Source organism: Grampus griseus, assembly GCF_964374135.1.
Source record: "Grampus griseus genome assembly, chromosome: 1".
NCBI lineage: Eukaryota > Metazoa > Chordata > Mammalia > Artiodactyla > Delphinidae > Grampus > Grampus griseus.
In genome coordinates this window covers 21,757,418-21,783,642 of record NC_139017.1, presented here as the reverse complement: position 1 = coordinate 21,783,642, position 26,225 = coordinate 21,757,418, and the positions used below count along the sequence as shown (strand labels likewise).

The 26,225-nt window shown below is 39.7% G+C and overlaps 1 protein-coding gene across 2 annotated transcripts; it reads right to left on the bottom strand.

Annotated features, from left to right (window-relative positions):
• Positions 1-7,199: 7,199 nt before the first annotated feature.
• CNIH4 (cornichon family member 4) lies at positions 7,200-24,992 on the bottom strand (the record flags this gene model as incomplete). 2 transcript variants are annotated; one of them, XM_082665117.1, is made up of 5 exons in its annotated part: positions 24,882-24,992; positions 21,378-21,446; positions 15,236-15,348; positions 10,703-10,843; positions 7,200-7,397 (listed from the first exon to the last, which is right to left on the bottom strand). In XM_082665117.1, exons 1-5 carry the CDS (start codon positions 24,948-24,950, stop codon positions 7,370-7,372), a joined length of 420 nt encoding a protein of 139 aa, XP_082521243.1. In that variant the 5' UTR covers positions 24,951-24,992. The 2 variants fall into 2 exon arrangements, with proteins under 2 accessions (XP_082521243.1, XP_082521244.1); XM_082665118.1 differs by lacking the exon at positions 7,200-7,397 and having other exon boundaries at positions 10,703-10,796.
• Between the last annotated feature and the right edge of the window lie 1,233 nt (positions 24,993-26,225).

Below are 26,225 nucleotides of genomic sequence, written 5' to 3'. Positions count from 1 at the left end.
CAAGGGGAGAAAATATATTTCCAGTTTGAAATTAAAATTTATTTCATAACAAATAAATATATAGTTATTTAAAGATATCCTTGGAGAAAGCATTCAATGTATACAAACCTATATAGTACATTTGTATTTATGAAAAGAAAAGAAAACCAATTGCCCATCAGGGTGAATTATTACAGAAGTAGGCTTTATGATTTTTACTACTAAGAGTGGTGGTCTGCACAGTAACAGGAAGTGCAAATGTGAAAAATTAGTACTTGGCAGGCAATCAGTGGAGACTCAGGATAGCAGATCCAGTGATGAGGCAGAGAGAGGTAATGCTTCCACACTACTGCTCACCACCTTAAAGGTACGGTTTGCCACTTCCTCTGATCAACAGGCAAGAGAGAAGTTTTTTCTACTTGAAGTCTTTAAATACAGCTATACTTTGCAGACTTAGCTTAAAGTTTCATGCCAGATCCCAGCACCAGGTAAAGAAAATTTCCCAACCTTAATAAATCTTAAGAGAGTTGTATTTTAAAAACACAATTCAATTCCCTTTCATTTAAGCAAAAGAAAAGTTGATGGTCTTCAGTTACATCATTTCATGACTTCTACTTGAAATTTTTCCCAGAAAAACTTAAAACTGTTAAAGAACATTCAACAAACAAAATGACCCCATCATCCTATCACTACTTCCAAGAATCTTAGGTGTCTGCCATTGGTTTTGTGGCAGTGGGCTCTCCTCCCTCAAACCTGATGAGCGTGCGTAACATGGGCTTGCTGTATAGGAAACAGTACAATCACGTAATTAACAAAATGTTAAATCGGCATGTAATGTATAGCTAATGCTGGAAACGGAAGAACAAGAACAAATTTTCAGCAAGTTTTAATTTCCTTTTCTGATGCGAGGATTAGTGGCTTCTTTGGTCACTGTATTAAATTGATGCAACTGGAGTCCCTCATACACAATTTAAGACTTTTAACATCTTATTCAAGACATAATTAGCCATGGTGATAGGCCGTATCTAGAATTCAAATAAATGAATGTGCTAATGTTCTTCATTTAAGTTCTGTGTGGCTTTTTCCTCATTTTGAATATAATTTTAAAATGCAGCTACACATTGAATTGGGAGTTGTATACCAAATAGCTTCCAAATATTGAATAACTTTTCCCTCATTCCCAAATGGAAAAATACCAGTTTGTGGCCTATGAATTCAGAAAAGGGGTCTTGATTTTATTATCAATGAAAAACTTGTTCTAAAAGTTCTTTCACACTATGTATAAATGGGCTCTCTTTCCCGTTAATGGATTTGCATGAAAAAACTTTTCAGTTAAGATTTTTTCTTTCTCCCCTGTTAATGGGTTTGCATGAAAAAAACTTCAGTAACATTTTGTGTTCTTGTCCACAAAGAACTGATACTATTCAACTGGTTTGGTTTTAATTTCCTTTCTCTTTCTGTGCTTTCTCCTAGTGTTTGTATAAATAACTGGAGTGCTTATTGGGTACCAGGCGCCTTATATACATTATTTAAACTTCTATCTCTGTAAGCAAGTATTGCTCACTTTTTTTCAATGATAAACTCAGGCTTAAGGAGACTGAAATACAGTTAATAGATGATAGTACTGGGATTCAAACCCCTGTTTGATTCCAGAGCCTGTGCTTTTAACTCCTAAATCCAAGGGCACGTGAGACTCAACTGAAGGCTTTTTTAACTTTTAGATTTCGAAGCCACCTTCCAGATCACAAGTCAAATTTGTTAACACGTCAGGTAATTGTATGTTGTCAGCTGACACTGATCCACACTGGTGGGTTTTGAAAACCGTGGGACTATGCTATATTATTACTTCAGCAATGAGACCAAGAATCAAAAGCAGGAGCAAGAATGGTAATGAGAGGGACTAACCACAACGCACACACTATTTGGTCGTTGAGTAACATGAGTACAGAACAGGTATTCCTTTGGGCTAATATACTGGGTGCTTGCTTTAGGCCAGTCACTATGGATGAGCCACTCATTCCATTCTCATTTAATTCTCAAGGTACCTTCATGGGGCAAATACTCTAATTTCCATTTTACAAATGAGGGAAGTAGGCTTAAATAAATTAACTGGTATGAAGGAGCTGGGATTCTAAGCCAGGTGCCCCTGAGCTTATGCTATTAGCCACTGCACACATAAACCTCCCTTGGTCTGTAGATGGCCACTTACACCCTAGATTAAAAATTGACTGTTAAAAACTTGTCAAAGATAGGTAAAACATTTAAGGGCACACTTCTTTACTGATTCTAGTTAACTGTGTAGTTCATAGAAGAAAATGACACTTGAAATTGTACAGATTTTTCTCCATACAATTAAAGCAATCAATAAAACAGACTCATGAAGTTTCATAGAAGATAGAAGCACAATAAATTTGAATGTCTTTAAATTGTTTTGTAAAGTAGTGGGTTTGGATTTAAATATAAATCCTATCACTTGGTGTGTCACTTTAGACAAATTACTTATCTGTCAGAGATCCCTCATCTATGAAAGAAGCTAACAGTATCTTCTTACCAGACAGCTTGTGATGGGTGAGAATGCACATAGTAAAATCACAAACGATTTTTTTTTAAGAGTCTATGGCAGTCAGCAAAAGCCAGATACTGGAGGTTCTACACAACAAATGATTGCTATGTCCAGTGAAACAGTTTCTTCAACAAATTGCAAGGAAAATAATAGGGAATTTAGTAGATTAAGAGACTTAAGGACATTAACCAAATGAAATGTACAGATCTTTGCTGAATCCCAATGTGAACAAACCGACTGTAAACCTTGAGCCAATGGGGGAAATTGGAGCACCCGTTGTATATTTAGTACTAAGTAATTACCAATTTATGTATGCTGCTGGGACTGTGTGTGTGTTTTAAGAACCCTTATCTTACAGAGATATGTGTAGAAATACTACATATGTACTGATGTCTGGTATTGGCTTCAAAATAGTGTGGGGGAGGGAAGGTAGTAGGTTACAGATAAAACAAGAATGCCCGTAAGTTTGATTATTGTAACTGGTAAAATAGAAGATTACCAACTGACACGGATTAGTCCTGTTATTGTCTTCTAAAAAGTTAGTATCTTTATACACAGCTACACCAGAAGCTAGCCTTGCCCTGCAGGTCACTCTGATACAGCAGATGCAGTGGCAGCCAAACTTGTTGCTTTTTAATTGAACTGTCAAGTTCAACCCTCGCCTGCTTTGCATCCAACCTGTGAAATAGGCTGCTGATCAGATAAAGTGATAAGATCAGGCTCTACAACTTGATTCCACTCACATCCTCTCCTTCAGAGATTATCAATTTGAATGAACTGAGCTGTGAAAACAGACGAAGGATTCAAGCTCCTTCCTTGTTCAAGTGCCAGCCTCTTGCCCAAAGAATATATGGTACTTAGAATAGCAGACTGAAGATGAACCAAGTCCCCTGGATAAATAACAAAGTGGGGATTCTGACGAAGCACCGGGTGCTTAGAAGGGAACCAGGAATCAGAGAGATGGCTGGAGAGTGATAGTACAGCAGTGTGTAACTCCGCACCTTTACTAGTCCTCTCAACATCTACACACAAGGTGCTGCACTGGAGAACAGCAATTTCAGTATTTGTTCGACTGACTCACATTCTGACTATGCGCTAATGTTGAATGGGAACTAATACAGGTGAAACCAAGACTGTTCCATAACGGATGTAGCAAACCAAATACACAGCAGGGGAAGCCACCGTCAAACCTCTGAGCTCCCAGCTAGCTGATTCTGACCACTCACCCACCACCCACCCCTCAGCCAGCCTCAGAGGGAAGCCATTGAAAACAAAAACAGCTTTTATCAAGGAATTTATTCTAAAGAGCAACTTGAGCTCTTAGTGACCAATCCCTTTAACATCTATGTCCTGACGGTGATTATTACTGTGATTACTGCGGTTCACAATGCTAACCCTAAGGCTCTGAATGACCCTCAGTCCTTAGATTATATTTAGAGCAGAACAATTTGACTACTACCTTGTACAATTTTCACGGTAAGTATGGCTTAAAACCAAAAGGCTTCACTGACAAATGCTCAGATAGAACAGCCCATTCTTTGAACAGCCTTATTAACTGTAGTTTCACTACACCAAGAATATTTCCATCTTTGTTACACTACATTGCAAAATAGTATTTTTGGCTTAAAGTACACAAATTCAGGTGGCAGCAATCTAGATAATAGGCATAGAATTTCAAGACTTCCCTTCTCTATCTTGCTGCCTGTTTCCATGTATTAGAACAATTTTACTTACATGCAGGGGGTAATTAATTATACCTAGTACATAATACTTTTCATCACAATTACTTCTGACAAAATATTACTTGTGAGGAAAACTGACTTCACAAGCCTCCAGTACACCAAATACAGCGATTTCCTTTCCTAACCTAGCATGTCTTAGAACATTCCATAATGTGACTGCCTTGAAAACAGATGGTAGACTTTGATTATGTTGCTCCATTGCTTCTTACTTCCCTGATGTAAAGGACATTAGTTAGACTTCATGCTGAAAGAGCAACAGAACAACACAATCAGATTTATGTATTCATTCAACAATCATTTATTGTTTCCGTGTGCAAGGCATGGACTGCGTTAGGTGCCAGGAGCAATAGGAAAATGATACAAATATGAATAAGAGGATACTCTGCCCTCCAGGAGTGTACAGTCTAGTAGGAGAGATTAACTGCATACAAATAACCGTAACACCAGATAGAAAGTGGTAAGTGCCACAGAAGAAAAAGTTCCATGGGGAGCTTTCTTATCCCTCAAATTCAAAGTGAGCTCAGATGAGAGGAAGCAGATTTGGATTATTATTCCATTGTCATCTGTGTGGCATGAAAAGGTGGCTGTCAGGCTTTGATGAACCAAGCTGCACCTTAGATCTTTCTTCCTCGGCTCTCTCAGCTGAGTCCAGTGATTAGCAAGTGCACCTGCTAACCACTGAAGGGATGGAAGGAAAAGGTCAAAGGAAAATGACAGAATACACAGATAAAAATATTCTGCATCCAGGAGCATGCCATAGTAGTCTGCACTGGCTGGGCCCAGGGTGCTACCTTCACAGATGGACAGGGACGAGAAGTGATAAGGGAGAGAACACTGGACTAGCCAGGAGGATTCCAGATGTCTAAGATGAAGTTAGACCAAATGATCTCTAAGGGTCTCTGCAACTCTCCAATCAGTTAAAAGCACAGAAGATTAATCTTCGGCATCTTAACCACAGCTTTTAAAGTCAGTGCTTTTTCCCTCTTTTCATAATTTGTAGAAGGGCCCCTAAAAAATCCAAACAAAAAACTAGAGTTACCCCCTTTCCTGCCTTTGATTACAGACAAGCAATACAAGAAAGGTGGTTTTGTTTTTAACCACTGTTAATGTTTCAGAAGTAAAGAGCTCCTGTCTTTCGTTATAAACAAGGCACCTTTCTGATCTGCTCAGCCTCACCAACAGACGTGCCTGATGGTATGTAAACTGACAGCCAGATGCTCTCAACTACACAGGTTTCTATTTTGGTTACTAAGAATACTTGTATATTCCAGACCTTGTAATAACCTATAATGGAATATAATCTGAAAAAAATAATTGAATCACTATGCTGTACATCTGAAACTAACACAATATTGTGAAAATTTCAATTTTTTAAAAAAAGAAGAATGAGAAGATAAAACATTTTGGTCAACAGTCCTCCACCACCTTTGAGCTTCCTGAAGTAGCTTGTTTATCTCTCAGTTCTAAGGATTTAAGTTCTCCAACAGCTTCATTGCTTTCAAAGCTTGAGCAGAACATTTAGAGGCACTGGAAGTTAGGGATAAAGTCAGAGTTAAGTGACTGTTTTTCTTTTTTTAAATAGAGGAAGGTGCCTAAGAAGGAAAGGGTAAGAGAGATGCATCAAACTAACTTCTATGTTACAGCTTCTTGGCTCTTTGCCTGGAAGAAAAACAAGATACCCCCAAGGAGCAATTTTTGAAGCTCGAAAGAGGCCAACAGAACCAAGTTTACTTTGCCTACCATTTCACCCTTCCTTTCACGTGTGGCCAGGGTATACCACCATCCTCAAAATGTGGGTCTATCCAAATAGGGAGTTTTGCTTAGTGCCTCTCCGGCTTCTGCCAAGGCTAGACCCAGTCCAGGGCCGAAAGGACATGCAACATTTGATATCTGGTGACCACACACCTTATGTGACTATGCAATTCTGCCTCAACAGAGTGAATAACCTCTTTGGACTCAGCCATGTTTTGCCTAAATGCCAGCGCCTAAGATGGCCACATTAAAACACAAACGAGCACTGAGAATGAACTGCCAGGTTCACTTCACCCAGCAAACAGAGCCCAAGAGGTTAAGTGCCCTCAACAACTGCAAGAATTGACAAATATACCTCCAAGGAATCAAGTCTGGTCGGATACTGCTATGTCCATGAAATGGACAGTGGTCAGCGCAGCAGGACAGGAGTGCTACGGTTAATCAGGCCCCAAACAGCGCTGACAGGCTCAGTTTCACCGACACCGAATGACTGGCTACTCCTGCTTCTGATCTGATGGGCATCTTCTACCAAATCACCTCTCCAAACCCATTAAAAAATATATCGGACAGATCAAATACAACTGGACCAATGAGAATGCAAAACCAAGACGCAGCAAGGGCCAGTGGGAGTATATGGGTTTGAGGGCGATTGTGGAGGCAGCGGCTTTTAAATGAAAGCTCTTGATAAAGTTTTGCTTTTTTGGTTTATTTTCCTTTCTATAAGCAGGAATTACATCGTATGTGTAATGGCTTATAAGGGTTCACAGATTCAGCAAAGAAATATTATTTTTTGAAATGTCATTTTCTGTTAACATTCTTGTGAAAAGACATTTGGCTTACAGCCCCATAAATCTGTAAACCATATTAAATACAGGAAGCTGCCGCAATATAGACAAAAGGGTAGTTTAGTTTCTTTCTTCCTTTGCCCAGACTAACAGTATCGCTTTGTACTCTGACTTCTCAGTAGACCTGAAGAGCCACTTTGCTCATCTATTACATTTTCCCTTTAAAGCGTGTCCTCTATTTCTTTGGCATGCAAGGCTGGAATGACAGTCCTATTCCTACATACAAATAACTATCTTCAACATACAGATGATGAAAAACACCTTCACATGTTGGGGGTGCAGGCTAAAGTTGAGAACCAGAAAGCTACAAAAACTCAATTCATGTTTTTTAAATACTTTATATGGTAAAAATACAGCAAAAATATTTTTTGTTCAAAGAGGAAAAAATATACTGCTATGGTCATGGTTCTAAGGATGATTTAAGTCGTCTCTGGCTCCTCAACTGTGCACTGTAGTGTGGGCTGACTTCAACTACGGCTTCTCCAGCTTCAGTCATTTATCAAAGCTAAAATCATACTGTGGAGAGAAGAAATTAATGTTACTAATGTTTCCTTAGGAATGTTCCTACAGAGTCTGGTCTGTCCAGACTTGCATCCGTAAGGCTCAGCAAGGAACACTCATTTAAGTAAAAAGCAAAAGCAATCATTTACACCTAAAGGAAAGAATATCTATATTAGGACATCAAAAGGCCCTAACGTTTTCACTAAAAGAAAAAAAAAGAAAGAAAGAAAGAAAGAAAACCGGGGTAGAGGTGGCGGTAGGGAGCATAACCTAAAAGCACTGCTGGGCTCTAGCTTAGAGAAAACAAGCTGTGTCTAGGAAAAAACTTTAATTCTCCATGGAGATCTTTGCACATGTTGTTCCTGCCCCTGGAACCCCTCCTCTCATCCCCCATCAACCCAGTAACTTCCTCTCAGACTTCAGGATCCAGCAGGCTCCATCAGGCTCCAGCACGGCCTCTGGGAAGCCAGCCTCTCGGCCCAGGGCCGTTGCCCTGCCTCTTCCTGCACACCTCAGCTCATACCCACTTTCATTCTCCAGGATGACACCCGCGTGCTGCAATCAGCAGGCTCCCAGCTTTGACACAGGGATTCTGCGCTGCTCCTTTTGTGTCACACGCAGTGCCTTACACAGTGTCTTTGACACATGGCGGTCACTCAGTAAATACTCTGTTAAAACCACCACACTTAACAAGAGTAAGAAGACTATCATTTTTTTACTGAAATCAGCCTTGCTATGCTGAGAGCAAATGACTAAAACACAGAAATACCCTTACACTACTAATGGTATAAGTGATGCGTTGTCCAAATTTAAACAAACTAAGGGTACACAGTGCACAGCACAAATTAATGGTAGTAACCAATATTTTTGAACACTTTGTTAGAGCTTACAAGAGGTCAGCACAAACCAAAGTGCTTTATGTGCATTATCTCATTTAATCCACATCACAAGCCCATAAGGCAGGTACTATTATTATCCCATTTTCAGATGAAGAAATTGAGGCACAGAGAGGATAAGAAACTTGCCCCAGGTCACACAGTGAGGGAGTGGTAGATTACACCAGGCTGGCACCTAACCAAACACCAAAGGCATAGATTCCACCAATCTCCAAAGAAGATGGGAATTTTTTCCTTTAATTCTATTTAACAAACGCTGAATGTCTGCTATGTGCAAGGCACCATACAAGTGGTAGCAGGCGATACAGAAGGAGCAGCATAAATCCCTACATTAGAAATCGGATGATTTAGAATAGTAAACACTTTTTAAAAACAGCAACCAAAGCTAAGAGAAAAGTGTTACAAGAACATCTGCGATTACTCTTCCATCCTGATCCCTTGAGCTACAAGGAACGCCAAGGGGGAAGGAAATAGCAACATGGCTAAAAATGACAAGCTGAGAAGGGAAGGGAAAAGAAAGAAAAAGAAAGGATGCATCCAGTGAGCAATGCAGCTACTCAGGCAAACCAGTTATACTGGTTGCCTATCTTTTATTTCATTGTAAAGAACCATACCTTAAACCTGCCCCAAAATTGCTTCCTGATTCCTCCAATCCCCAGTCTTCAGTCCATCTTCCCACTGCTTTAAATTCAACAACTGAGAGGTAAGAAACACTTGTCCATTTTTAAATCCTAAGACTTTGGGTCTTACTAAGCAAGATACTGCTCCCTAATCCTACATTTACACCCAAAAGTGTGACTACATTAGCTTTGCTCCCAGATGTCTCAAGAAGCTCATGTTATCAAGACCTAGGGGATGTCCACTCTAGTTTATTCTCCAAAGCATAAAACCTGGAGGGGAGAGAAGGATGAAGAAAGGATAACCACCTTGCTTTTTGTCTCCGACAAATAGAAGGGAACATATATGATGGTAAAGATACCTTCATATGGTTTGACTTTAAAAAGTAATAAAAATAAGAATAGGGCTTCCCTGGTGGCGCAGTGGTTGGGAGTCCGCCTGCCGATGCAGGGGACACGGGTTCGTGCCTCGGTCTGGGAAGATCCCACATGCCACAGAGCGGCTGGGCTCGTGAGCCATGGCCACTGAGCCTGCGCATCCGGAGCCTGTGCCCCACAAAGGGAGAGGCCACAACAGTGAGAGGCCCGCATACCACAAAAAAAAAATAATAAGAATAAGAATAGGTGTATCATTGTATTCTTCATGTTAAATTTTGCTCTTTATTCTCCATCTTTAATGCTAGGATTAAAAATTAAGCACGTTAGCAATGAGGTATGAGAACCAGAAATGTTATTAGTGTGGTTTTTCTGTCCTATTTTTTAAAATACAGAAAAGCAAATATGATAAATAGTCAAAAGGAAACCACCTAAACTCTAATTTCAATCTAATCTGTGTGTGGAATTAGCATAGCAAAAGGATTTAGGAAGCCTGCTTTTTCAGGCAGAGGCTAAAATGGCTCTGACTTCTAAGCTATTTCAGACAAAATAGCAGGTTTTTAAAACTCTTACCTTTGTACAGTTTCTAATTATTAGGACTTTTTTGAGTGACAGAAGTTTAGTTCAGTACAAGTTTTTTCCTACTTGTCTCATGCCCATGTGAAAATTAAAATTTACCTCAGAAAAAAACAGGAATGATACAATTAAGCTTGGATACAAAAGCTTGACTTTTAGCCTCTTAAAGGCTTAATCAAATCATACACACATGACAATTTTTTTCTCTTCTTTGCTGCACTCTATGGGTCTATAATGGGTAAAGGAAAAGGTGGCATGTTATCTCTAAAACTTAAGGTAATAAATATAAGTTTAAACAGGACTGCATGAGGCTTCCAGTGTCTGATAGCCAATCCTTCATATTAATTCTTACTTCCAATCTAACTGGAAGACTGATGAAATTTTACCCGAACAGACCACTTGCATCCCGGAGAAAAGGCATCACACCTAAATTCCTTAATGCCAAGAAAGATCAGCCCAACGTGGATATAAGTTGTTGAGAGCTGCTGCCAGTGCTCTGGTCCCCCGAAGACCCAGGAGTGGGAAACTCTCTGGGGGTACATATAGTAATGTTTATAACAGGCAGTGAGACCTCACAGCTGGATACCAGGGGAGCGAAAGAACAGCAAAGACAGTTTAAAGCATGTTGATAGCCTCAACAGCTAAGGAGTAACTAATAACACAGAGTAACTCTACTCCAGGTCAGACAGAATGGAATCCTGATTCAATGACATGACATAAAAAATCTACACAGCCACAAGAAATTCACATAATCCCCAAAAGCTCTGCAATGTTAATACAAAATCCTACGGTATAGTAATACCTCACCCGTCAAAAGCATATGGCATCCAGGAAAACGCCAGGACTGTAAACTCACCTATAAAGATACATGAAGAAACAGAGCAGGTGGAAACCAAGCTTGATCATGGCTTCTTTCATGTGTGACTTCAGCTGCCCTCGATTGTGTATTTCTGTTGGATCAAACACTCCCATGTTACCACTTGGCACCATAATGAACCTGGTAAATTAAAGGATGCACACACATTAGAAGGAAAATCAAATCATCAGCATAAATATTCAAAAATAAGTAAACCAGTAATAATCAACCTTCAAAAATGAACCAATCATAGCCGCCTTATATGACCAAATATGGACAAGGTATTATAATGATGTCACAGGCCATGCCTTAGTCTTCCTTTGAAAATACAATACTATTAATTTTAGGTATAATTTCTGCCCTCTGAAACAAATACATTAACACTCTAGAGAAGGATATTTTATGCACTGAGACCCTTTTACCCATCTTCTGTAGAAAACTACTGAATCGGTAATACCTATAGCTGTCTTCCATGAGACACAAGTGAAGGGGGCCCCAAAACCAAACCAACTTTATCAAGTTCTTAGAAACTTCTTTATCTACAAGGTTCTAACTTAATTAATGCAATTCTCTTCACCTTCACAACATCTCTGCAAGTTGTCTTTATGTTTAACACTTACATCTTTGTGTCAAACATAATTATTCCCATTTCACAGATGATACTAAAAAGAGAGATTCTATATCCCAAATAGAATCCTCATGTTTGGTGCTCCTGCTGATCAACAGATATGTCTCAATCTGCACTGTTAATAAACGGTACCTACTTGAAAAGAGCAATTTAAAGAAGGCAGAAATGATTTCGAATAAATGCTACTGTGGTAAAATAAAACTCTTCAGTTAAGACAGTAAATGGAGAGTTCAGATGCAAACGCAGTGCCTAACTTTACATGACACTTAAAAAGTACAGATTACATTTAATTAAAATATAAATTTTATTTTAAATTAATTTTTATGTAAATATTAAGTTAAATAATAATATTTTGACAAATAAGAGATGTACATTTTATAGTGATGGAGGTATGACCACAGTGAGGGAATGAGAACAGGGCTACAAAGACAATACGGAACCTAAAGGGCACAGTAAGCACACACCGAGTTCCATATCCAGACCAATTCAACTCAGTGCTCACACAGACTCAGACTCAAACTTAAAAAAAAATCTTCAAGATACTGTGTTTAACACGCTGTGGAGTCTTTGGGCCTCTTGAGATAACACATAACATTTCATATTTATTAAATACCACTGTGTATATAGTATTACATATGATAATCTTCTCCTTCTTCCCCAAATGATTCCTTTTACAAATAAGAAAATTGGGTTACTTTGAGAGGATCAGTGAGTTTAAGCGTCTAGGCTTCTGCATCCCAACTGTGCCATCTGCACAGCATGCACGTCCTAACCTAGCACTGATCATGACCTCTTCCTTCTCGCACGTCCAAGCTTCTCTAGTCCAACTTTGGGTTCCTCACTCTCGCCACACATTTGGTTTCTCAATTATGACTTCTTTGAAATGCAAATGGCTCTCTGAGTTTCACAAATCTAAATTCTCCCCCCAATCCCAGTAGCCCATCTATGGCTGAATAAACGGTATATATGGTATTTACAAATGAATATCTGGATAGCATCTCAACTCAATACCTATTTTCCTCGATTTACAATGGTATTATATCATGATAAACCCATCAAAAATTGAAAATGCAATTAACACACCTAACCTACCGAACATCACAGCTTAGCCTAGCCTACCTTAAACATGCTCAGAACACTTACATTAGCCTACAGTTGGGCAAAATCGTCTAATACAAAGCCTATTTTATAACATTACAAGAAAGTTTCGTACCGCATATCGCTAGTCCAGAAACAGATCAAAATTCAAAATTCGAAATACGGTTTATACTGAAATGTGTATCATTTTCACACCATCATGAAGTTGAAAAATCAAAAGTCAAACTATTGTAAATCGAGGACCATCTGTAGTCTCAAAGAGTCTTATCCTTCTCTGACTGCTAGCTTATCTAACAGGAGTGTCACCACTTCCTCAGTAGTCCTTAAAAACTTTCTCTTACTCAATTGTGACTTCTCTCTTCATCTTTCATAGGCAATAGGTTAAACTCTTGTCCATTCTTCCTTCCTATCACCACTTATATAGCCCTATCTTGTTGTTTGTTTTTTTTTTGGTACGCGGGCCTCTCACTGTTGTGGCCTCTCACGTTGCGGAGCACAGGCTCCGGACGCGCAGGCTCAGCGGCCATGGCTCACGGGCCCAGCTGCTCCGCGGCATGTGGGATCTTCCTGGACCGGGGCACGAACCCATGTCCCCTGCATCGGCAGGTGGACTCTCAACCACTGCGCCACCAGGGAAGCCCTAGCCCTATCTTTTTCATTCCCACTATCACAACTCTATTCCAGTACTATATTATCTCACCCCCGTCTCTGAACTGGTTTCCCTACCTCCTGCCTCTTTTCCATCCAATCAATACTATATAATCCTTCCAGAAAAATCTTCCCAAAGAATAATTTATATCATGCCAACTTAGCTAATCAAAAACATATGCAGCAAATGTATAAAATAAGCTACAAGGATATACTGTACAACACAGAATATAACCAATATTCTATAATAGCTATAAATGGAGTATAACCTCTAAAAATTGTGAATCACCATACTGTACACCTGTAACATATAATATTGTACATGAACTATAATTCAATAAAAAAGAAATTAACTAAAAACATATAGAGCAAGGAAGATATATGAATGGCTAATAAGCACATTAAAAAGTACTCAACATCATTAGTCACTAGGGAATGTAAATCGAAACCACAATGAGATACCACTTCACATTCAATAAGACAGCTAAAATAAAAAAGACACAACAAAAAGTGTTGGCAGGGATGTGGAGAAACTGCAACCTTCATACACAGTTGGTGGAAACGTAAAATAGTGCAGCTGCTTTTGAACACTCAGGTAGTTCCTCAAAAGGTCAAACCATAGAGTTATACCATATGACCCAGCAATTCCACTCCTAAAAGAAATGAAAATATATGTCCACACAAAAATATGCACATGAACATGAAAGGATGCTCTACATCACTAATCATTAGAGAAATGCAAAGCAAAACTACTATGAGATATTACCTCACACTGGTCAGAATGGCCTTCATCAAAAAATCTACGAACAATAAATGCTGGAGAGGGTGTGGAGAAAAGGGAACCCTCTTGCACTGTTGATGGGAATGTAAATTAATACAGCCACTATGGACAACAGTATGGAGGTTCCTTAAAAAACTAAAAATAGAACTACCATATGACCCAGCAATCCCACCACTGGGCGTATACCCTGAGAAAATCATAATTCAGAAAGAGTCATGTACCAAAATGTTCATTGCAGCTCTATTTACAATAGCCAGGACATGTAAGCAACCTAAGTGTCCATCAACAGATGAATGGATAAAGAAGATGTGGCACATACATACAATGGAATATTACTCAACCATAAAAAGAAACGAAATTGAGTTATTTGTAGTGAGGCGGATGGACCTAGAGTCTGTCATACAGAGTAAAGTAAGTCAGAAAGAGAAAAACAAATACCATATGCTAACACATATATATGGAATCTTAAGAAAGAAAAAAATTCCCTGGGCAGGGACAGGGGCAGGACAGGAATAAAGATGCAGACGTAGAGAATGGACTTGAGGACATGGGGAGGGGGAAGGGTAAGCTGGGATGAAGTGAGAGAGTGGCATGGACATATATACACTACCAAACGTAAAATCGATAGCTAGTGGGAAGCAGCCACATAGCACAGGGAGATCAGCTCGTTGCTTTGTGACCACCTAGAGGGGTGGGATAGGGAGGGTGGGAGGGAGACGCAAGAGGGAGGAGATATGGGGATATATGTATATGTATGGCTGATTCACTTTGTTATAAAGCAGAAACTAACACACCATTGTAGAGCAATTATACTCCAATAAAGATGTTAATAATAAAAAAAAGACATGATCACATTGCATTTTGGTAAATTAAAAGAATAATTTTAATGAAAAAAAATATGCACATGAATGTTCATAGAATTATTTATAATAGGCAAAAAGTGGAAACTCAAATGCCCATTAATTGCAAATGGATAAGCAAAATGTAGTACTGCCATACAATGGAATATTATTCCACAATAAAAAGAAATAAAGTACTGATACATGACACGGCATGGATGAACCCTGAAAATATTATGCTAAGTGAAAGAAGCCATAAAAGATCACATATTGATCTCTTTTAAATGATATGTCTGTCCAGAACAGGTTATTTTACAAAGACAGAAAGGAGACTAGCAGTTGCCTAGAGCTGGGGGAGGGGAGTGACTTCTAAAGGACATAGGGCTTCTTTTGGGGGTGATGAAAATGTTCTTAAATACGTTGTGGTGATGGTTGCTTACATCTATAAATATACCAAAAACATATTGGATAGTATAGTTTAAATGGGTGAACTTTATGCTACCAGTACTCATATGTATAAATAAACAAACTGTACTCACCGATATATATTCCAAGTGGCAACAGGCAAGTTGAGAAGGAAGATGAACCAGTGCAATGAAATGAGCATTAATACAGTGACAACAGTATGGCCAACCAATTCTGGAATTACCCACTGCAAGGGAAGAACACAGTATTACATCTCACTGCTGTGTCCTTCCGGAATGTACATGTTACTTGAAATTAAATCAAAGAAAGTACAGAGAATTTCCAAGCTAGTGTTTCAAGATTATTTTTAGGCTCGGATATCCCAGATTTGCATACTGCTATCACTGCTTACCCAGTGCAAATAAATCAGGACACAGCTTAAAAATGATACACTTAGTCTTTAATTACATTTTACCCTAAGCAAAGATTCAGATTCATTCTCTAAGCAGGTACAAATGACAACTAGAGAAAAAATAGAGTATTATTTACTTTCTATTCCAATATCTGTGCTAAAGCCTCTTACTCTAATTTGGGATGGTTTATATCCACATACATGCTGCCTTTCAGGTCAGAATACCGATCCTAAACATTTCCAAGCTCCAGAACCCTGAGGGAAATCATCTCACATCCACCAAAAAAAAAAAGTACTTTAACAGCTTACAATATCAGCTCAAAGTTAAACAAATATGATAATGGACCAGGATAACAGAATCCCAGACTATTGGCTTTATAGCACCCAGTGCCCTTATCTATGTTCTTTGTTTATTGTGCAATATTATAGTTCTCATATATCAACAGCTATTGTGGCAGGTTCTCAATTCACCAATAGTTTTCCTCTCCTATGAGTAGAGATTTTTCTTTTAATGGAAGTTAATAGCTAGTATTTATTGAGCCACAAACTGGCACTCCCAACTTATAGAAATGAGGAAAATAAAATTCAAGAGAGATTAAGTAACTTGCCCAAGGTCACACAGCTACTTAGTGGCAGAGCTATATAACAGAAGCCCAGACACACTGGTCCCAGGTCTCTTGCATTTAGATTTCAGATACATTTTTTTCTTTTTTCCTGGGGGGGACGGTGTCACTCTGCGACGCCTGCAGGATCTTATTTCCCCAACCAGGGAATGAACCCATGCCCTGGGCAGTGAAAGCACGGAGTCCTAACCACTGGACCACCAGGAAATTCCCTTAGATACGTTTTTTTTTTTTTTTTTGGCTGCATTGGGTCTTTGTTGCTGCGCGTGGGCTTTCTCTAGTTGCGGCGAGCAGGGGCTACTCTTCGTTGCAGTGCACGGGCTTCTCATTGGGGTGGCTTCTCTTGTTGCAGAGCACAGGCTCTAGGCTTCAGTAGTTGTGGCTCACGGGCTCTAGCGCTCAGACTCAGTAGTTGTGGTGCATGGGCTTAGTTGCTCTGCAGCATGTGGGATCTTCCCAGACAAGGGCTCAAACCCATGTCCCCTGCATTGGCAGATGGATTCTCTGCACCACCAGGGATATCCCACTTTTTCTTAATAAACAAAGAAGAAGGGCCTTAAACCTAATTTGCAATCAACCAAAATATTTTTAAGTATGTAAATGCATTTTTAAAGTGTAACCAATTTAACATAATGCTAATATGTGTAAGCTGCAAAATCAGATAAACCTGGAGTAAAACTCATGCTCTATCCTATTTATTAGCTGTGCAATTTTAGGAAGTTATCTACCCTCTCTAAATTATGACTTTCTCATCTGTAAAATGGAGATAATACTTACACCTCATGAGGTTGTTTCAGAGAATTAGACAAAATAATATATGTAAGCCACACACAAAGTAAGCACTCAATTCACATTCCCACCAGCAGTGCAAGAGTGTTCCCTTTTCTCCACACCCTCTCCAGCATTTATTGTTTCTAGATTTTTTAATGATGGCCATTCTGATACTTATCTTCTGAAAGATAGATCAGTGGAACAGGATAGAAAGCCCAGAGACAAACCCACGCACATATGGTCACCTTATCTTTGGTAAACGAGGCAGGAATGTACAGTGGAGAAAGGACAGCCTCTTCAATAAGTGGTGCTGGGAAAACTGGACAGGTACATGTAAAAGTATGAGATTAGATCACTCCCTAACACCATACACAAAAATAAGCTCAAAATGGATTAAAGACCTAAATGTAAGGCCAGAAACTATCAAACTCTTAGAGGAAAACATAGGCAGAACACTCTATGACATAAATCACAGCAAGATCCTTTTTGACCCACCTCCTAGAGAAATGGAAAGAAAAACAAAAATAAACAAATGGGACCTAATGAAACTTCAAAGTTTTTGCACAGCAGAGGAAACCATAAACAAGACGAAAAGACAACCCTCAGAATGGGAACAAGTATTTGCAAATGAAGCAACTGACAAAGGATTAATCTCTAAAATTTATAAGCAGCTCATGCAGCTCAATATCAAAAAAACAAACAACCCAATCCAAAAATGGGCAGAAGACCTAAATAGACATTTCTCCAAAGAAGATATACAGACTGCCAACAAACACATGAAAGAATGCTCAACATCATTAATCATTAGAGAAATGCAAATCAAAACTACAATGAGATATCATCAGAAGTGAGAGAGTGGCATGGACATATATATACTACCAAACGTAAAATAGATAGCTAGTGGGGGACAGCCGCATAGCACAGGGAGATCAGCTCGGTGCTTTTTGACCACCTAGAGGGGTGGGATAGGGAGGGTGGGAGGGAGGGAGACGCAAGAGGGAAGAGATATGGGAGCATATGTATATGTATAACTGATTCACTTTGTTATAAAGCAGAAACTAACACACCATTGTAAAGCAATTATACTCCAGTAAAGATGTAAAAAAAAAAAAAAGTAAGCCCTCAATAAATGTTAGCTGATGTTACTACTACTCCCCTCCATGCTATCACTTCTACCACATAGAAGTAGCTTTCAAACTTTGGATTTCTTACTGTGGGCTGCATTTTGGTTTACATAAACAAAAACCTAAAACAAACGTTTCAGGAAGCGGTACTTGACCTTATTATACTTGGATACTGACTTTCTACCAAGCCCTCTGTTCTCTTTCTCTTCCCTCCTTAATAATGTGTTCTTCCCCTAACTTAGGGGTAAGAAGCTCTAGGCTTATTTCACCCAGGCAGGAGTTTGAAAGATTCTTCTCTGGAGTAACTTAATGGCACAAGAGAAAACACCTACAAAAAAACTGCTATTTCAGGTACCCCCAAAAAAGGTAGACACCAACTACCCTCAGTGAAGTCTTACCTACCAGTCAGTCAACAGCCTGGACCACCCAATGAGCTTCCAATGAGTATTTTCGTGCCTTACCCTAAAGTATGACTAGATAGCCATGTATCAGAAATTGAGGAAAGCCCTCAATATGAAAGAAGGGGGAAAAACAAAGAGAAAGGAACTTGGAAAAAAACAGATATAATGTAGGAAGCAGAAGGAAATTTCAAAACTACTATAATCAATATCCTTGAGAACAAAGAGAGTCAAGCATGAACCAAGAGAACAAAAAGCTCTTAGAAATTAAAAATTTGACATAAATGATATACATACAAGAAAATTCAGAAGATAAAACAGAGGAAATCTTAAAACAAGAAGGTAGAAAAAAAGACAAAGGGACAAAAATAAGAAAAAGAAGAACTGGGAGATCAATCCAGCAGATAAATTATCCAGCAAATCCAAGTTACTGAAAGAGAAGAGAGAAAATAGAAGGGGAAGACATTATCAAAGAAAGAAGTAGAAGAAAATTTCCCAGATTCAAAGAACCTCTCAGATGCCCAAAACAATGAGTGAAAAAGGCCTAAACAAAGGTATACCACTGCAAAATTCCCAAACACCAAGGATTACCATAAATAAACCCAACCAAGGATAAAGGTTAAGATTCTAAAACTTCTGGAGAGGATGGAGGTAGGGGTGGGAGGAGAGGGAAAAGAGAGATCCCATCAAGACGATAAGAAATAAAAATGGCACCAGACTTCCCAACTTGAACAACACTAGAAGTTAAAAGACCTTGACCAAGCAAACTCTGAAAAAAAAATCTTTTCTAACCTAGAATTCTACACTCAGAGAACCTATCAATCAAGGGAAAGGATAAGACATTTTCAAACATGCAAGTTCTCAAAATTTAATTCCCATGTACCAAATCTCAAGAAGCTACTCCAGCAAAACGAGGTAGTAAGCCAAGAGAAAGGAAGACATGATTTCCAAGAATCAGGGGATCCAACCAGGAGTCCCAGGATGCAGACTGTGAAACAGGCCTAAAGAGCAACCAGTCCAGACTATAGCAAGAGGATGTAGGTCTTGAGGGGAAATGTCACCTAGAAACAAACAACTGACAGATTATTTTAGCATGTTTGAAACATGCAGAAAATAGTACTGAATGGCTTTAAAAGATGTTATCTGAAAAGACAAAGCTATGCAGAAAAAAAAATTGGAAAGAAAAATATGATCACTGTCTACCATAAGGCTCGGCAATAAAAAATGTTTATATAATATAATAGTATATCATAATGATATAAACATTGAATATAAACTTAAAAAGAAAATGGAAAAATAGGAGAGATGTTTAGAAGGGGGTACCTAAGAACTAAATCTGTCATATTGACTCAGAAGTCAATAGGTAATATGTAAAACTGATAAATCAAGAAATAGTGGGAGGGACTTCCCTGCTGGCGCAGTGGTTAAGAATCTGCTTGCCAATGCAGGGGACATGGGTTCAAGTTCTGGTCCAGGAAGATCCCACATGCCGCGGAGCAACTAAGCCCGTGTGCCACAACTACTGAGCCTGCACTTTAGAGCCCGTGAGCCACAACTACTGAGCCCACGTGCCACAACTACTGAAGCCCGCACGCCTAGAGCCCGTGCTCCGCAACGAGAAGCCACCGCAATGACAAGCCCGTGCACCGCAACGAAGAGTAGCCCCCACTTGCCACAACTAGAGAAAGCCCACACACAGCAACGAAGACCCAACACAGCCATAAATAAATAAATAAATAAAAAGAAATTTATAAAAAAGAAATAGTGGGAGTTCTCTGGTGGCCTACTGGTTACGATTCTGGGCATTCACTGCCGTGGTCTGGGTTCAATCCCTGGTTGGGGAACTTAGATCCTGCAAGCCATGCACCACGGCCAAAAAAAATGAAAAAGAAATAGTAGTGCAAGCACATAGAGAAATATGAATATAAGTATCAGAAAAAAATTAACAGCTCAAGTGTTGAAATCAGTTGCCCCTAAGAAGCAAGACAGATAGGATTTAAAAGGGTCAGGAAGGAACTGCTGTTTTTCACTACAAGCTTTGTAGTACCTCTGACTTTAGTTGTATGCAAGTATAACTTTCACAAAAACAAAAATTAACGTTAAAAAAACTACTTAACTTCAAACTGAAGGAGTAACTTTCTCAATAGAAGAATCCAGGTAACCTTTTTTTGTGTGTTTATTTGTATTTTTGTAAAAGAAAACCCACAAAATACCCACCTAAAATAGTGAGTAAGCAAGAAATATAAAAAGAAATACAATCCATCTGAAAAAATATATATATTATTAGATGGATCTATCTATCAGTATAAAATCATTCTTCTAAAGATGAGGAGGCCTAATCAACCATACTTCAATTTTTTAAAAAAGCAGAGGGCCCTGCCTGGCACACAGCAGGAACTTAATTTGTTTAAAATTAATTAAATTTCAATTTTTAAAAAATTAAAAATAAAGATGAGGAGGCCTGAAACTAATGCAATGTTACATGTCAATTATATCTCAAGAAAAAAAAAGAACTCTGAAAGCATAGCAGATAAACAAAATCTTTTATTTAAATCTATCACTGTATTAAACCATGTTCTGGACAATTGCGAAGGAAGGGAGGGAGGGAGAGAAGGAGGGAGGGAGAGAAGGAAGAAGGAAGGAAGGAGAGGAGAGGAGGAATATAATTTACTAGAAATTTAATTTAAATTTAATGGCCTTAAAACAAATCAACTAATTCCATTTCTCAAGGAGCCACAAAAAGGTCCTCTTTCCAGAGTAAAGAAACAAAATTTCAAGTTAGGTCTTCTGGTATAGTTTCATGATCTAAAAATATTGCAAAGCACAGTAGTTCCACAAACATTCCAATGAATATCAAATACACATATGCTGACTATCTGTAATGATCTTTAACACAGAAAATGGAGAACTACCTTCAATGCCAGAAAATGAGGAAAGAGATGTCTTACCTTGTTTAATTTTGAGCAACATGATCTAGCATTAATGTAATCACATTCTAAATCAGACAATGTAATTATCTGACAATCAAGATAAGGAATTATTAGACTTCTTTTATAACAACTATTTAAGTTTCAGAAAGCAATCACAGTTGCAAAGCGGAATTAGATTTTTGACTTGAAAAGATTAAGTTATTTCCTTAAAGTTCATTTATTAGACAACTAAATTTTCTCATTTATGTTCCTTCAGCAAGTGATTTTCACAAAATAATCCTCTTATTATGCACAATTCTAATGTGACCCATACCAGAACATTCAAGCTGGATTCCTCAAATGTCAAACAGTGGCCAAAAGAAATGGAAAATATGACCTATATAAACAGTTTAAATGTTATAAACCTGAATTCCCAATAGTAGAAAAAGTGTTTATTTATGATATATCCATAAAATGTCTTTGAAGACTTAAGATATGAAAAAAAAGGATACAAAACTATAAACTCAGCTTGGTCATATGTTAGCAGTGGTTATGTCTTGAAAGTTGGATTACAGACGGTTTGTTTTCCCAATAGTTTTCTCTATAATCAAACTTTCCACTTACATATATTATACTGGACTTAAACAAAAAGTGGGTTTTAGTACAAAATATAAACTTACAAATAAAAATGTGAGGGACAGATAGACATAAAAAGTCTTCAATTGAATGTGTGGTATTTACTTTAAAATGCACCCCCAGCCTCCCCACAATAGTTGGGAAAAAAATGAAAAAGAACGGCAAAATGTTGAAAATCACTGAAGGTGAGCAATAGAAACATGGGGTTTATTACACTACTCTCTCTACCTTTATGTTCGAAAATGTCCAATAAAATAGGTAAAAAGAAATGTTCTCAACTAAATTCTATACTTTTCCATATGGATAGTCCCCCTATCACCTCAACCCAGTCAAAGTCAAAAGCATCACTTTCTCCACAAATAGTTCCACCTCCAGTTTATTTCTGTCAATGACACAAGCATCATTTGCCCAGGCTCAAAATATGGAAAGTTATTTCTACCTTCTGTTTCATATCTCAGAATCAATCATTACCAGGTCCTATCAATCATTTCTTTTTAACACCACTCACATTAATTCCTCTTTCACCTGTCCACAATTAGTATCCCATTCCAGATCCAAATGAACCCATTCCCTAATGGTTTCTTACCTTCCAATCTTTCCTGTTTCCAACCCACTCTACAGACTTATCTTCATAATACACCACTTTGTTTATGTCAAAAATTTTCAATGGCTCCCTATTGCCTAGAGGCTAAAAATGAAAGCCCTCCTCTCCTTAACATTCAAACCCTCCAAAATCTAATCTAATCTGGCCTTTCCAAACCTGACCTGCTGCCGCCAAAATCAACCTTGTGCTCCAGATGGCCTATTCCTCCATTACCCAGAAATGCCATGAACACACCTTTCTCTTCACCTTTGCTCTTGCCTGTATCTGATTTTGAATATCCACCCCTTTCCTTCTCTGCAGGTTTCTTTATTGGTTCAAAGTCCAGAAAAACTCTTATCCCTACAGAATGTATACCCGATGATTTTCCACCTCTTGGCTCTAATATTAAGCTAGTACAACAATCCCAAAATACAATAATACAATATGCTGAATTTCATCAAAACACATCCTGAACGTACCTTAATATCTAAGTCCAACACTCCACCTAACATGTTTCTATGTACATAAACTGGTATAAGCCAAGGCTTTTTTTATTTTTTGGCTGTGCCGCCCGGCTTGCAGAATCTTAGTTCCCTGACCGGGGATGGAACCCGGGGCCCCGCTGCAGTGAGCGCACCAAGTCCTAACCACTGGACCGTCAGGAAATCCCCTAGCCAACGCTATTTTAAATTATCAAGACTAGTTTTCCAAACTGCAGTAAGATAAATCCAAGTCTCATTTCTCTGAACTTAAGCTCCTGTTCCTTATGCCACAAGAGAGATGTAGGTCATCAAAACTTCCTAAGTGATGCTGCCCTTTCAGTCAGCTCGCCAAGCCTAATAAAATTCAGGGTTCTCCTCGTCAGAAATCATCAGTTAAAGTAAAAACTGCTGTTCAATGCGTGGTAGGGAGGGAAGGCAGAGCAATATTTACTAAACATTGGCCATGGGGTAGGCATTGTGCTGCTAGGTGCTTAACACGCCCTCATTGTGCACATACCTATCTGGGAAGTAAACATTTTCCCCCATTTTAAAGATAAGAAAACTGAGGCTTAGAGAGGTGAAATAATGTGCATAGCAAATAACTAGCTGAGCAAGGAGTCCTGATTCCAAGTTTTGTCCCTTCCCACTTCAACAAGTTGCCAGGCCACAACAAAGCATGAAGCCACACTGAAAACATACTCTGTACAACCATCCTAAAGCCAGAATGCTCTGGCAAACAAACAGTTTAATTCTGTCAGAAAGGGACACATGTAATTTCCAAGGGAAAAAAATACAATGCAGAGCTTCTCATGTTTTTTCTTCGCTTACATTTAATTACTTAAAATTGGATTGTGCGTTGCATCGTTGGGTGACAACTAAGACTAGAAGCTCCCTCGAGAGTAGAGTTGTAGCCCACACGCCTTCTAGAGTGCTAGGTTCAACGACCATTTATTGGCCTGGAAAATACAGTATGAATACTGTAGCAGGAACAGCGATACAAAATACGGAAGTTTTAAACATGGGTCGACACAGAAAAGTGTAAAAGCTGATAAACGACTGAGAACTAAATTACGTGTATAGTTACTGAATTTACAGGTCTGCAACCGACAGGGGCAACCGAAATAATCAGCTGCAGCTGGTTTCTAAAACAAACCCTTCCCAACACTCCCTACAAAAAGGCATCGCGAAGGAAACACTTCACCCGTTTTTGAAATGAATCAACTCCTGGATGTGAAAGGTCGCTACAAGTTCCAACACCCGCGAGAACAAAGGGGAGGGCAGCGGGGGTGTTGCCCAGAGAATGACAAGAGGCGCCAAATCGCCTCCGCCGAGCTCAGCGCGGGACAGTCCACTAGCGACCACCCCTGGGACGTGAGCCGTCGTTCTCGGGACCCCCAGCATCCGGCGAAGGGCCCGGCCTAAGGGAGCTGCAAGAAAAACCACAACCCTGATCTCTCCAGGACCCAAAAGGAGGAAAACCGCGACCCCTCTCTCCTGAGGACCACAAGGGGAGGCCAAGTGCCAGCCCCCGCGCAGGGCAGAGCGGGTCCGGGCGTCACAGGGGCGAGCTGTGGCGGGCAGGCCGGGCCGGGGCGCTTCAAGAGAAAGGCCCGCTCGGACCCCCGAGTGAGGGGCGAAGTTGGGCAGCCGGGGTCCTCCTCCCGCCCGGGCTCGCCACATCGGTCTGGCGGGCCGGGCCAGCGCCCAGGGTACCCGCGCCGGCCGCCGGCCGCCTGCCTTGCTCCCTCGCACCTGCCCTGGCCCCCACCCAGGCCCACCCCCAGCCTACTCCCTCGGGTGGAGGGCCCCAGGTCGGCCTCCGCCCGCCTCAGGCAAGGATACGAAGTACACTGAGAGGAAGATAAGCGCGCAACAGTCAAGGAGAGAGAAGACGAACACCGCCGCCTCCATTCTACTCCGCCACCGCCGCGCCGCTCCTTCCGTCAAACTGGCTGTGGTGCCCGGACCAGCCCCGCCCCGCCCCCTGATAGGCCCTTACCCCTGCTTGTTGGAGCAACACAGTCCACTCCGCCGGGACGCGGCATGCCGGGAGTTGTAGTCTTTTCTTTTTCCAAAAAACTCTACCGCCGTGAGTCTGATGCATGCTGGGAAATGTAGTTCAGTAGTACGAATACCTATCAAAGCGGTGGGCCGGGTCTCTATCCTAAATCTGATTGATTATTTCCAAAAATGTGACAAGCAAGTAGTCAACGAGTATTTACTGATCGCTTGTAATCTTCTGGACGCAGTAGAACTTCTTTGCCATGTGCTAAATTTTCTTTCGATTCCGCACTGGACCCACTGGATCCCTGACTTGGGAATGGTAAGAGGTTTTCAAGCCACTCCACGCGGCTTCTGGGATCTTAGTTGTGGCTCACGGGCTTAGTTGCTCTGAGGCATGTGGGATCTTCCCGGCAGGGATCGAACCTGTGTCCCCTGCATTGGCAGGTGTATTCTTAACCACTGCACCACCAGGGAAGTCCATTATCCCTCTGTTCTTGCACGTTGTCTACTTTTTCCAGTAGTTCCTTAGCTTATTAATCATAGTTGTTTTAAATTCATAGTCTGATAATTATAACATGCCTGCCACAACTGAGTCTGGATCTGGTTCTTGCTCTGTCTCTTCAGACTGTGTTTTTTTGCCTGTTAGTATGCTTTGTACTAGAGCCATCTGATGGAAAAAACCAAATGAACCTTTTGGACGACCCAATGCATCTTTCTCCATCCCTATCCCCTTGCTTTTTTTTCCCTCTAATTTTATAACATATAATTGATATATAACATTGTGTAAGTTTAAGGTTTACAGTGTGATGATTTGATGCACATATATACTGCAACATAATTACCACAATAAGGTTAGTGAACACATCCTTTGCTTCACATAATTACCATTTTGTTGTTGTTATAGTGAGAACATTAAAGCTCTAATGTCATAGCAACCATGCCTTTACTTTTCATCTATATGTGTTTTTATATTGAAAGTGGGTTTCTTGTAGATGATATATAGTTGGGTTGTATTTTTGGGGAATTCCCTGGTGGTCCAGTGGTTAGGACCCTGCGCTTTCGCTGCTGAGGGCATGGGTTCAATCCCTGGTCGGGGAACTAAAATCCCACAAGCTGTGCTTTGCGGCCAAAAAAATTTTTTTTAAGTGATTATTGATATAGTTGGACCAATATTATATTGGA